This window comes from Wasmannia auropunctata, unplaced genomic scaffold (assembly GCF_000956235.1).
Source record: "Wasmannia auropunctata unplaced genomic scaffold, wasmannia.A_1.0 LD336055.1, whole genome shotgun sequence".
NCBI classification, from domain to species: Eukaryota; Metazoa; Arthropoda; class Insecta; order Hymenoptera; family Formicidae; genus Wasmannia; species Wasmannia auropunctata.
Window position 1 is genome coordinate 647,612 of NW_012026835.1, and position 13,699 is coordinate 661,310.

At 41.8% G+C, this 13,699-nt stretch overlaps 1 protein-coding gene across 3 annotated transcripts in view; it reads right to left on the reverse strand.

The window, feature by feature from the left end:
- Positions 1 to 13,699, reverse strand: part of LOC105450777 (amyloid beta A4 precursor protein-binding family B member 1-interacting protein) — a 113,998-nt gene that overhangs the window by 48,957 nt on the left and 51,342 nt on the right. Inside the window, exon 1 of one of the 3 annotated variants that reach the window (XM_011690779.1) lies at positions 3,939 to 4,965. The exons of the other annotated variants lie outside the window; for them this stretch is intronic. Within the exon in view, the coding sequence (XP_011689081.1) occupies positions 3,939 to 4,058 (120 nt within the window). The 5' untranslated portion in view covers positions 4,059 to 4,965. Of the gene's footprint in view, positions 1 to 3,938; positions 4,966 to 13,699 lie in introns of those variants that run through there. 3 annotated transcript variants of the gene reach the window in all.

The following is a 13,699-nucleotide window of genomic DNA, read 5'->3' on the forward strand; positions in this document are numbered from 1 at the left end:
AAAATTCTTAATTAAAAAGGCAGTATATTTTTACGCGTCTAAAATGAATAAATAAAATAAAGTTAAAATAATATATAATACAAAATAAAAGGCAAAATACAAAATACAAAATGAGAACCGTCGTTCTCATTATTCCTATCCAAATCGTAGGCACGTAACAAAGTGCGAACTACCATTCATATTTCTCCGAAAGCCCACAAAAGCGCGTTTTTTCCTTTCCTAAAATTCGACCATGGCGGTATTGATCAACCATGACGACTAGTTGCCTCTGAAAAGCAACGGCGATTCGGCTGCGAGCTGTAACGAGCACGAAAAGTCACAAACAATGACTTTGGTTGGGCACCTGAACAGCACGCGCCTGATGGTGCATCTTTCTTCCCGCTGTCGCTACGGATTATGATAATGCTCGTTTACTCACTGGCAACACGTAGGGTCGACGAACAGATTCGGCGGCCAGAGGGGAGTCACGGGTGGCGAATTTCCCGACGTGAGAGACAGCCGAAAAACAGGGGTGGTGGCACCCGGATGAGTCATACTTCATCCCCGTCTCGTGGCCGCGGCCGGTGGGGTAAAATGGTGACTGGTCGCCTATCATCCCTCCCGTTTTCTGCCTGCGGACGAGCTCCGAGCAACAGACACCCTCGCTCTATTCTCCTCTGTCTTTCTCTGTCCCTCTTTTCGACTCTCCATCGATTCTATCTTGATATCGTTTTATCTCTACCACTTTCTCTTTCCCTCTACCTTTCCGATTGAAATTATATTTCAATCTCCGGACAACGCCATTATTTCGGCACGCACTGCTATTTGGCCACCAAAATAACGTGAACTGTCGTTTTGAACGGAATACGTAAACTTTTATTAGTTGATGTAAATTTCTAAGAGGAAAACTTCACGAATTTTGTTGTTTGTTAAGTTTAATGTTCGATGTTGTGATAAAGTTAGATTAGCAAGCGGAAACTCATACAGATGTACAGATGAAGTTTTTGATACTTTGAATATATTTAAGGAATATATTTAACTTTCAGATTGATTTTCTTGTCTCCAAAAATTTGATGGATTGTTTATTTTTATATTCGTTTTCTAAAAAGATACTTATACTATTATTATTAATAAAAAAATTAATTTTCACATCATGTGGAATGCTAGATGTGTAATATCGTAATCCATAATTACATTAATAAATATTTCTTAACACGCTGTCACCGAATGTTACGCGATGCACGCGCGAGATAAATCCAACTTTCGTAATAAACTTTCGAGGAAGCAATTTGCGATGCGTATCGCACGCGAAGCGTTAAAACGCTCGTATCATACTGCCCATTATTTACGGCTTTTGACAGCAAATACTCGTGACTATTTAGTCTACTGGGCTTATCTGTCGCAGCCTACGCTACCGCCTGTCTCCTGTGCCTTCCCGCGACTTACTTCCGGTTGATACGATCGCCCAGATATAAGATAACAGGAAGTGTGGATTGACGAGATACCAGCGCGCACGTAGCGGAAGACAAAATAAAAAACCTCGTCCAGTATTCTACTCAGGAGACGCGTACGTTTAATCCTGCCGAGGCGAGGGATCGATGTTTCGGTTTTGACTAACAAATTTCGAGCGCTGTCGCCATAGCCGATACTTTTCTTCCTCCTCCTTCCCCTCCTCTTCCTCCTCTTCCATCTCTTTTTCCTTCGAGCGCAGCTGACGCTGAATCATCGTGGCCCCTCGAAAACACCTCGGCGTTGCCAAGGTTTCCAAAGTGGCTTCGAGTAACTTATCACCTGCTCTTATCAAGATGGTAGGAGGAAGATAGAAAGAAGGAGAGCAGGCGGTCACCGATGGTCACCGGAAAATGCGGAATTTGCGGGACTTCCGTGAACGCCATCCACGCGATCCCGATAATCGTTGGACGTATCGACCGGCAACTTCTCCTTCTTCCCTTAATTTCCGGCCGAGTCGGCATGTCGCCAAGATCCGACAATTGCCCTAGACCGAGTGCCATTATCCCCTTTCAGTCGCGAATTCTTTAAAGAGGACGAGTTCGATTTTCTTTGGGAGAAAGTTTAAACGAGGAATCCGTCCGCATCATGACTTTTAAGTTTTTATTTCTTAAAATTAAATCTGTTGGCAAGCTAAAGTAATAAATAAAAAAATGTTTCCCAGATTTAAATTGTTAATATTAATGAAGTCATATTATGTTCATCATATATTGTTCTAAGAGTTAAATGATAAAAATTTATCAAAATGTTCTACAATGTTCTGTGGATAGATCAGTGACATCATTTCCAACCAGCGATTAGATATCATGACGTTGATATAAAGAAAGGATGATACGCGGCCCCGGCGACCCTCGTGTCTCGATTTTCTCGCATAATTTTATGATTTATCGCCGCGGGCGGCTTTTTGTCCCCGTTAAATGTTTGCGCGTAGCGCACGCACGTTGGTTCGCATGCAATTTCGCCCCGAGCAAGCAGAATGACTCTGCCAGCGGTTAGTAATTCAAGCGGTCACTTCGGAGGCAACAATGGACGTAACAGTAGATTCGCCGTAATTTTACACTCGAGCCCATTTTCTCGGTAGCCGGTTAAGCCTGATTCACGCAACGTTATATTTGTTAACGACACGTTAGGGAAAGAATTCATATGTGAAGCAGAAGCCTGCTTACATCTGCTTACATCGTATACCTATAAAGAAGTATATAATTTATTAGTGTAACGTAAGTCAAAATGATTGTTAAAAAGAATGTTCAATTATTTTCGTTACATAGGGATTGTAAATATTGATATTTCCGAACAAATCTGATTAACGAATACACAGCATTTTCGAGTAAAACAAGATTTTCGTTGCGACAGTACAGGATATAATAAATAAATATAGATATATATTTATTTATTGTATATATGTATATATTTATAAAATATTGAAATTATATTATTAATTATATAAGAATATAAAAAATAATACTAGACAGCGTCATAAAGTTGTTGCATAACATAAGCTTTAAGACCTCATGCAGGTTCGAAACGAATGGCAGGGGTTAGGGAAAAAGGATAGCAGCGACATGTAACTGAATGCCCTAACGGTCAGCATCCGCCCCAGCAATTACCTGGAGAAAATTCGATGCTCTCTCGAACACGGCACGAGTGCAATTCGAGGGTGCAACCGTGACAGATGCTGCGACAGATCGCGGGAGGGGGAGGGAGGAGAGGAGGGAGTTGAGCAATCTCGCGGAAGAGCTCGCAAAAAGCCGCGAACGCAATAATTGCACGCGTAATCGAGAGAACGCGGGATACGATTGCAAAATTGCCGCGGACTCACGAACTGTATCGATATTCGCGAACGTCGGACGCGATATATACGCATTAAACCGACCATCGCCAACGATTATTGTGCCCGTGGCGTGCGGCCGATAACGGCGTTATTATTAACATTCATGGACGCGTCGAGAGATACGGCGAAGATCACGATGCTCGCTCGTGTACAACCGTTATTAAAGGAGAGTGCATCTCGAATGAGGGAGAGACCTCGTACTCTCCAAACCGGGATATGCAAATTTCTACCTTGACCGATGCAACGCCGGGTGAGGAGAAGTGACGATATTCGGCGATGTATATCTTTAACCAATTTGCATTGTGCAATTGCTATAAATACTAATTTTATCCTGCCTCGATTGCTGCTTCAATTATACGTGTACATTTATATTTCAATAAGTACGCATGTGTAATATAATTAATACATCAAACATACATCAAACCTCATTATATAAACAACCCGATAAATATGTATGTTGACGCAGTTGCTTCTATGCATATAAAGTGTCCGCGGTTCACGCTGATTTATCTCAAAATTAAAAGAGCAATACTTTTCGTAAGACGATCGAATTAATCCTTCAAACGCGATCGCAAATAAAATAGTTATAGTAGTTTTCGCAGCGCGAAATCTCACGTACCATTCCTTCGTCTATCGACACGTCTTCCTCGAAGCAACACTCGTCGTCGTCTTCCGGTGTCAAGGCGTTAGAAGCTTCCTGTGGCTCCTCCTTGACGTCCTGCCTCCTCATCCAATCCATGACGAGATATATCTTCGTTTTCCTTGAAGTCCTTGGAATCAAAGACGCCGAGGTGTTTCTAACTTTCAATCGCTTCTCAGAATCACGTGTCTCGAGGCATCGCTCTCGACACGTCTGTCACTTTCGATTTGTCGCAGAAGAAAGGAAATGAGAAACGGAGTACAGTTTCGGCACGGCAAGCACGAGCTGGTCTCTTATCATTCATCACGGTCCGATTACGCGGAAGTTACGCCAACGACCGGGGTTGACATTTGCGAAATGTCAGGTCTCCTCCTGCCGACTGGCTGAATATCGTGCTAACGAGAAGGACACGCTTCTCGAGATTACGGCCAAGAGAGACGCGATCGATAATGCACTTCTCTCGGCCTCGCGGTTCGCACGTGCTCCGCGCGGTGCGACTCGCCGGGGAAACGCGGAAAAATATCCCGAACTCGTCTCAGCTATCTCAGCGATTGCGAGCTCGTCGCTGCCGATTCGAGGACCGCGTGAACCCGGATTGGAGATCGACCTCCGAGAATCCTTCCGTCCGCAAACTCAACGTCGACAGCGAGTTCGTCGACACTCGTCAATGTCAGCTCGTGAACTTCGGCAACCCGACACCGCCGTGAAGCTCAATGTTGCAGGAAGGACAGAATCGAAATCGATTTGCGACCCGCCTAATTACAAATTTACGTCGGCGAAAGTGTCGTTACGTTGCGTTCGTCGTTTCTAATTACGAATTCACCATGGTAAACTCGCTGTTGCCTTCGTCGACAATCCAGCTGGAGCTTAATATCAGGAATGATGGTCGATAGATGCGCAATCTCGTTCAGCAGAAGGGTTAAGCGAAGGAGCGAAGGAAACGGCGTCGTTAAAACTGCACAGCGACGTCGTTGCACATCACGTAGTTATATATTATACATATATATATATATATATAACAAACACACACACGAGAGAATCGCGAGATTATGCGAAAGACGCGCGCGCAGTCTCGCATGTGCACACGAGCGAGCCACGACCGCGGTGCAGCTGCAACTGTGTGTGCAGGCTGGGAATGCTGGAGGTGGTATGGAGGCGGCTCAGTGGGCGCACTCGCTGCCTGGTCTCTCTGTTCTCTTTCCCTGTCTCTCTCATTCCATTTCGCTCTCTCTTTCTCTCTCTCTCTCTCCCTTTCTCCCTCTGTCTGTTCTGTTCACTCTCCTCCCCATCCCTCGTCTGTTCCCCCGAATAGTTCCCTTTCTTCTTTCTCCCTCTAACTCACCTCATCTGTCTGCTCCCTGCCCTGGCTTCTCTATTCATATATCTCTCTCTCTCTCTCTCTCTCTCTCTCTCTCTCTCTCTCTGCCTTCAAAACTCGCGCTGGGTCTCTCCTTCTCTTCCCGAAGGGAGCCTAACTCTGTCTCTGTCGCTGTCACTCCAGAGAACTAGGCACTCGTCTTCTCACTTCCCCTTTGCCCTCTCCCCCCTCCTTCTTCTCGAAACGCCACGATTGTATTTTTAATCTTGGAAGATTAAGTTTCCCCCACCTTAAAATGGCATCATCTCGTTACTTCTTTCTTTCCCTAATTCCTCTTGGCGATCTGCCCGTTTCTTCTTTTCTCTCTTTTTCGAAATGAGCATGATCTGTTTTCTGATTTTTTGGTCCACCTCCTTACCTATCCGACTCGCGTTTTCACCAAGATTCAATCGTTTCCAGTCGTCGTTAGAATCAGAATTGCTCATTCTTACTTCCTTCTCTCTCTTCACATCCGCGGTGACTTTCTCTTTTCTTCTTCTTAAATACTCGTATTATCTCATTCCTTCTCGCTCCAACTTGCATTCTAACGTGTCTCTTTTTTCAACACATTCTCCTAGAGCTATCTCCTCGTTCTACGCCTCTTTGTCCTTCCTCTCTCTTTGTTTGAAGCTGGTCGGAAAGCAATGGACAGCAGATAGAGTTAAGCAAAAGATAGAAGAGAACGCGAAGAAGAGTAAGGAGAAAAGAGAGCGTCCCAATGAGAGGGTGATGGTCGAAGGTTCGTCGCGATTCTTCGTCTCTCTTTACGCAGCCAGCATCCCCTATAGAAACCTCTCTCTTTTGGTGCCTCATCCACCTCCACCATGGCACGCTCCCCCCTCTATAAGTTCCATGACCCCTTCTCTTCCGCACATCGCTGCCATGGGTTCAGGGACGATCCCTCTTCAGTGAAGACCCAGGCGTTATCCTGGGAGATCCCACAAACGGCGGCTTTGTTTTTACAAATTCACCCAGATTCACATCGCTTTGGGATCTACTATCCCGTTGACTCGTTGATTTAAATCTTAAATGTATATATACAGAAGTCTAACCAAGTAAACAACCGAGTAGATTTCTTGAGAAGACATCTCGAGAACGCTGCTTACACGCATCAAATGTTGTTATCTCACAAAATAAATTCGATAAAATAATAAAGACTTCAATTTCATCACTTAACTAAGAAATATATTATTTCTACTGATGCTGTATAATATTTACATCATTATTTTCGGGTACATAAATTTTATGAAGACAAGACTCTGATGAAAGAATCAATAAAAAAAATTTTATAACTTTAACTTTCATGATCAGACACGCGCGTACAGTTACAGGAAATTTTCTATTTGTTTAAAATTCAGGCATCGTTCTAAAATGATATTAGATAATCGGCTTTCGGATGTACACTACCAAAACACGCGGTAATTAATTACGCTGGAATATGCAGCGGAGTATGCATAACTCTATCATCACGATAGGTCGAGAAATTCTCTCGCGCGCGGAAGGCCATACAGCGTGTTCGTACCATCTCAATCTCACTCTTGTACATGCAGTACGTCGACGTCGGAGAACGCACACGGGTATGCCTATCGTAAAATCGATAATCGACGACGCCTCTTATGTACGGAAAACATTGCGTAAGCGGCGTTTCGGCGGTCACGCGTCGTTGCGCCGTAATGAAGTGCGGTACATCCCTGTGCTTCCCAAGCAAAAAGGAGCAGAAATGAACGTTCTGCCTGCTCCGAAACAGCTCACCTTTGAAAAATCCCAATAGGATCGTAAACGAGGCGAAAAGCGTCATCTCATCAGTTCTCACGATATACAAATTTTAAAAATTAATAAATATTTTCGGACAAGATTGCTGCACGGTCTTTTAAGGATTCTGCGGCTTGAATCTCTTGTTAGTTTCCATAGAGATCCACTCCTGAAGGGGAGAGGACCCAGTGGGTCTCAGCAAGCACAACGAGAACTTGGAGCGCTAACCTAGGATACAAGGCATGGCAGAGAAAGACGGTAAGAGAGAAAGGAAGAGAGAACGAACGAGTGTCCCTGAGAAGGATAAACGTGTCGCCTGAAACGAAGAGAGATGATTCACAGTAACGTATCAAGCAGTTTGCGGAATGCAGTTTAAGAAATAATTAGATATAATGCTTTATTAGCTATTTCTATGGCATTGACCTTTACATTTCTTATTTTCAAGCTATCTCTAGATACTGGAAATATTCGTTTATTTTTTTCCTTTGATTTAATGACGAATAATGTAATAATATGCATATAATTTGACTGATAACATTATTTCGTGAATTTTAATCGTATATCAATTTTTTACACAAAATTCCATGCAACTGCTTGAAAGTATTGCTCATATTGTTGCAGATGATGTCAAAAGAGATAGAAGAAGAATTCATCGTTTACAACTTAATAGAGCCTTTTCCTAATCGTACAATCATGTGATGACACGGCGCAACGAAACCTGAAATTTCTCTCCCTCGAAATCGATCATTAGTTCTCCATCGCGGTGACTGTTACGTCACTGAATCCGATGCAAGGCAGAAAGAGAAGAAATGAAAAGGAGACCGACGAGGAGAGAGAAAGAAGAGAGAAGGAAAAGAGAAAAGAGTGAGAGAAAGGAAGAAGAAAAGAGTAGATGGGGTGAGACGAGAAGAGTGAGAGACGTGATGCTGGAACGTGTGTTAGTCACGGGTTGCCCATAGCAACCCACGCGGCAAATGCACGCGTTATAGGCGCCTCGTACAAACCACAATGTACAGGGTGTCTCGGAAGTTAGTTTCTCTGAACAATTGATAACAAAAAAGTTATTCAAAAAATCGATGTCCTGTCGATGCCATCGACATTATTTTATTATTTTTTATTAAGAATGAAATTTTTTAGACCGAGAAAATAATGAAGATTTACCGAAAAATCGAAGAAAACTCCATTATTTCAGTCGCACCCTATATACATTGCGTATACTACGCTCCTACACTACGTGCGTAACGGAACGTGCGGGACGCACTCGCATGTTACGCACGCATGTGTTGCCAAAGTTAATTGATTTCGTCTCCGTCGGCCGGCACGATGTTACCACTCGATCGGGCCATGCAACGAAACCGCATTATCGGCCAGACGCAGATGCCCGCGAAACATGACTGCTATCTAAGGCCACGCAAAGGGGTGAGAACCCCCGTGTATTTTGTACCTCTTTGACAATCTGTTCTTCAGACCTGACAGGGCAAGACATTTTTCAGGTATTTAATGGGAGGAGCAACAGTCAAAATATCTCCTAATCTCAAAATCGCTAATTTTATCTTTAGTCACGTTTCTGTTCTAGAAATATTCAAAGAATGTTAGGTCCTCGTTTACAAAATTCCGAAACAGTACTATGCGCCTGGCAGTGTGTATAAATATCTCACACTCAATCCCAGACGTGACTCTGCGTAGTCGAAAAGTAGCACGATTGCGATTTCACTCGATATTGGTATGTACGAGTGTGTCTGCAATGCGATGAAAATTTTACCAATATCCTTCGATACGGGCAATATACCTAATGGTTAAGCCATTACCATTTAGGTAGGGAAAAAATAAGTACACAAATAGCATGAAATATTTCGGATCTTCAGCGTCTTCGCTGCGTTTCCTCCTAACGATCGGGTATCCCGCAGAAACGTGCGATTGACTTTCAACCGATTTTTCTACGGCCGAGTAATGACTAACATTATAAGCGAATGCAGCGAATGGAGTGTCCGGGGTGACTGAGGCGCAGCGAATGTATCAATGCACGCATTATGTTAAGCAGGCTCAGGTAACGCAGCTTTTTTTATCTTATTCCTTTTGCAAGCGAATCCCTTGCGTAATACAACTCGCTCGACGAGCTGATCGTTGGACAAAGGTTAATATGGTCGCAAAAAGTAATAAAATGTCCGGTTAACTTTCATGCCGCTGCACCTCAACCTTCTGTATTACGCGCGTAGTCGCGATATCTCGTGGAGATACCTTTATTTAAAAAAAAAACCATTTTCAGTTGCTTGACAGTTTAAAATTTATTGATGATGTTTCGTAACATTTCATTCAACTTTTAACATCCAGAAGGGACAACGGTTTTGATACAGTATTTAGAATAAGAAACGCGAAGGCGGCAGCCGGAAGTCGAAAGACAATCCCGTTGCTTGGAGAACGGGAGAGTTGTACGTATAACGAATCCAACAACAATTTCCGAAGTCACGCATAAATTAAGTGTACAATGGCTCTCGATTCAACGGTCTTCACGCTGAAATTTCGGAGAAGGAAGTTTATGTCGCATATAAAACTCCCTTAGACTTCTCACTCGTATAAATAAGAGAAAGCCGGAAGAAAAGAATAAGAGAGAGAGAGAGAGAGAGAGAGAGAGAGAGAGAGAGAGAGTCTAGCTGTTATTAATGCGGCACGCAGCGAGGTGTCGATCGATCAAGCTCGAACCGAGGAAATGCATTAAGCGTTTCGAAAGCCCGCGAACTCATCGGAGGGAAGCAAAAGGCGGGGGTCGCGCCGGTGGGCCTTCCCTTCCGACATATTGTTCCCATTCGCACCTATCTGGGGCCTTGAGCCACGAATCTCGTCTCGTTTAGCTCCCACGCTTGCGAAAGAATTCGAGGCTTTCGTGTACCGGGCCCCATTCTCATCCCACATTCGGTGCTGCATCCGCATTTACATACGAAGTTAAAACATGTAATGTTATGTAGATATAAGATACTGTTGTTTTGGTAAAATGTAAGAGAGGTCGACGGCACCTCGAACATGTTCGCTCGCACGTGTACGCGTGCCTCATTTCTCGATCGTGTTATTTCGTTGAAACGAATAAATGTATCAAATGTATCGAAATATTATTGTCATTGCGGCTTCAGAATATGCTGCGCGAATTAATCAATCTATAGGCCTAAATTATTTAATATTTATTATTATTTGTTTAATATTTTAAGATTATATAAAAATTTTTGATAATTCTATAAATTACGAAACGTCATGTAAAAAGCCAAATCATAAATAGTTAAAAAAAATTATGACATCAACGATAGTTCATGTACTCTGTTCACAGCTGCATTCGTAATCTAGAATGAGCAACTAGAGTTAATCAAAGTTATCTGTGCAATCAGAGACGAGAGATGTTCAATGTACCTTATGCGTATGTTACTCTAAATCCACAATTAATCAGACCTTTTCATAAGAAACTTATGCAATTCATTTTCGTTGCATCATCGACGATTATTCCGTTGAATCACGCGTTCAGTAACGCGCGAAAGCGTCTCATATCATATCCCGCGAGGTACGCGCGTTATTTCGTCAGTGTATGATGACACTTGTACCCGTTTTCTCGTCTGGATTCAATTTGGAGCCAGACGCGATAAAATCGCAGACTCAGTATTCACAGTCGATGCAAGTTTTCCGCGCGTTCATTTGAAAAATGATTTCGTCTACAATCTTTACTACTAGCAGAATTAATAAAATTACTTCAGTGTAATTAGTAGATTTTAATTATTTTTCTATATGCTTCGATCACTTTAAATTTGTTCGACTTTAACATTTTTTTTATTTCAATCTGCTTAAAAAATGTGTGTTTTTCTCATTTCTACTTTTCTCAAGCTTCTAAAGGCGTGTCGAAACATAAATAAGGACTGCAATAAATTGCCCTTTTCGCAATGCTCCATACGGAGCAAAATTGGTTCAAAAGACCGCTTATCTCGGCGCATTGGCCGACTAGCAATTTCATTTCTGCCGGTCGACGATTTGTTTTAATCAGGCCGTTATATCCCCTTTCGTCCCCTGCCCCCGTTGTTCTGTCGTTCACACCGGTTTGCGCCGCCTTCAATTTGCGGCGCCGTCTCTCTGCGGAATGTCTTCTAATAATCGCTAATTAGAGTTAATAGCGTACACGCCAGCCGCCCGCCGCGTCGTCTCTCAAGAACGATTCGCGATCGTCTAGTTTCCAGGAAAATCGACAACAATTTAATAACGATAATAATAAGAGAGATAATATGGCAGACAGAAAGAGAAAGAGAGAGAGAAAAAAAAGAAAGTAGATTTACGGAAAAATTACGATCAAATAATGATATAAAATAATAAGAGACTATACTTATGCAGCGATCATGTTTATAACTTTATCTCGTAAATATTTAAGTCTAACTTTCGCTACGTAATGAGACGCATAGATATTTATAGCTAGAGTGCATTATGTGCCGTTTTACTTATTTGACGTTAACTAATAATGGTAGATAATAAAAGTGTAGAATTTATCTATCGACCCGTTTACTTATTTTTATTTCGAGAATAAATGTGTGATCTTTCGATCATGTCGGCTAAGTATTTTGCACTTCATCTATAAATCAATATGCAACTCGTTATGTAGCAAGTATGATGAGTTACCCTTTTTGTTCGTGCCGCGGCGGCACATGATACTCTGATGGTTATTTGGCTGATTAGTTGGAAAGCGGAATTTATCGGGTAAAATTATCAAATTAATTGCAATGAATACGAATGAAAGTAAATCGAGCCGTCGCGTCGGGATGTAAATTACATCTGGCGATCGCTCTCGGATTAATAATATAGTAACAACGTTTTTGTCGAAACATATCTGCCATCGGGTATAATTATAACAAAATTAGCATACTAGATGCAGAGGACTAATTGCGCAATTCAGAGGAAATGTCTCGTGCAGTATGATTTTAATAGGAGGCTATCAGCGTCCCTTTCCCCCTCCCTCTTTTCGCCCGACAACCGGAAAGTGAAAAAGAGCGCATTAATGAATTTCGTAATGTTACACAAACGAACGGTATTGCTCAAATATACAAGATGCTTTTTATAATACTCGATAAACTTAGAAATGATGTTTTTCTGGGTAAAAGTTCTCTACTTTCTACTTTCATTATCTCAATTTTCAACGAGTGTCCAGGAATTTTTAATCATACATATCTCGGAAAACTTTTGATTAAGATTTCGATAAAATAAGATAAGAGATTAATTAAAATATTTTTATACCAACTATTTTAATTAAAAAAAACGCAAAAATAAATTAGATCTCTTATCGTATCTTTGTAGAATTCAATTCTAAAAAAAGGAGAATTGTAACAGTGATTTAATAGACGATGCAAAAGCAGTTTTGCTTTTTTTTCTTGATCTTATAATAAAACAATGCATTCTCATCTTAAATAAACTTTATCTAACGCTTCACACGTAGCTCGCCGAGCGGGTTCTAACAGGGACCTAAGGGCCATTGACTGGGGAGGCCTAAATCGCTGCGGCACGATACGCAGGAATGCGCCGGGATATCTCGCGATGCGGAGAGACGAAGAGGAAAGCGATGGAGAATCTCGCGGCGGCGCGGGAGGACGAAGAAGACGAGAGAAAGAGAGAGAGCAAGAGGAACGGGTTGAAAACAAAAAAAAAACGCGAACAAAGGGCGGTGGAGGTACACAAATTGCAGCGGCGAAAAAAGCGCACGCGTTCTCTCCGCAGCTCCAATTCTTCTTCTCCTCGTTCCGTCTCTTCCCTCGTAATATCCGAGGCGAAACTATTGTCTTTATGCGAACATTCTTAGAAATTTCGCGATTCGTCTAAAGGTTCGGATTCGCCGATTACAATCTCGCGGGCGACCTGGTTTCGCGGATGATAGGATGTAAACCGCGCTGATTAACGCGCTACTTTGCGATATTTCTTCTCGAGGAAGCAAAATTACGCTTGATAAATTGACAAACGGCTGAAAAGCAAATGGCAGCTACTTATCTGTTTTTTCTTTTTATTGTAATTAGAAAAACGTTATGAGTTATACAAGTATTTTAGAGTTGAGTGCGATGACTGTGCTGAATTTAATAAGAATAGAATAGCGGAGGAAATAATAGAATGTAATAATAGAATAAAATATGAAAATTAGAAATATTATATATATAGCAAAGTACTTCTTTTTTTTGTTTAGAATTTAAAGATAAAAACTGCTGTATCTTCCGATGATAAAATAAAAACTCATCATATACATATATATAGTTAGCGAAAAACAATTAATGGTTATAAATCTTATCGGATATTGCCAACGCATTGTGTGCATTGTTACAATTATCAGGATTAATTCTGAACGAGCGAATTAATCTGTATTGATGTTTCTATCACATAATATCAGGATTAAATGGATCCTATAGGTGTAATCTGAATATTGTTCGTATTATTTGCTGACTTTGACAAATTCGAATCTGCACTAGCTAAATTCCTGTAAACTCCACGTTGCAGTCTTTGAACGCGGACAAAATTTCTTCTTTCGACTAGGAAGATGCGTTCGGTCCGGCGCAAACCGCGCAACGAATATTTTCGCGTTAATACTCGAGAATCCCGCAAAAAGGCTCCTCGCGTCCATATACTCGTTCTC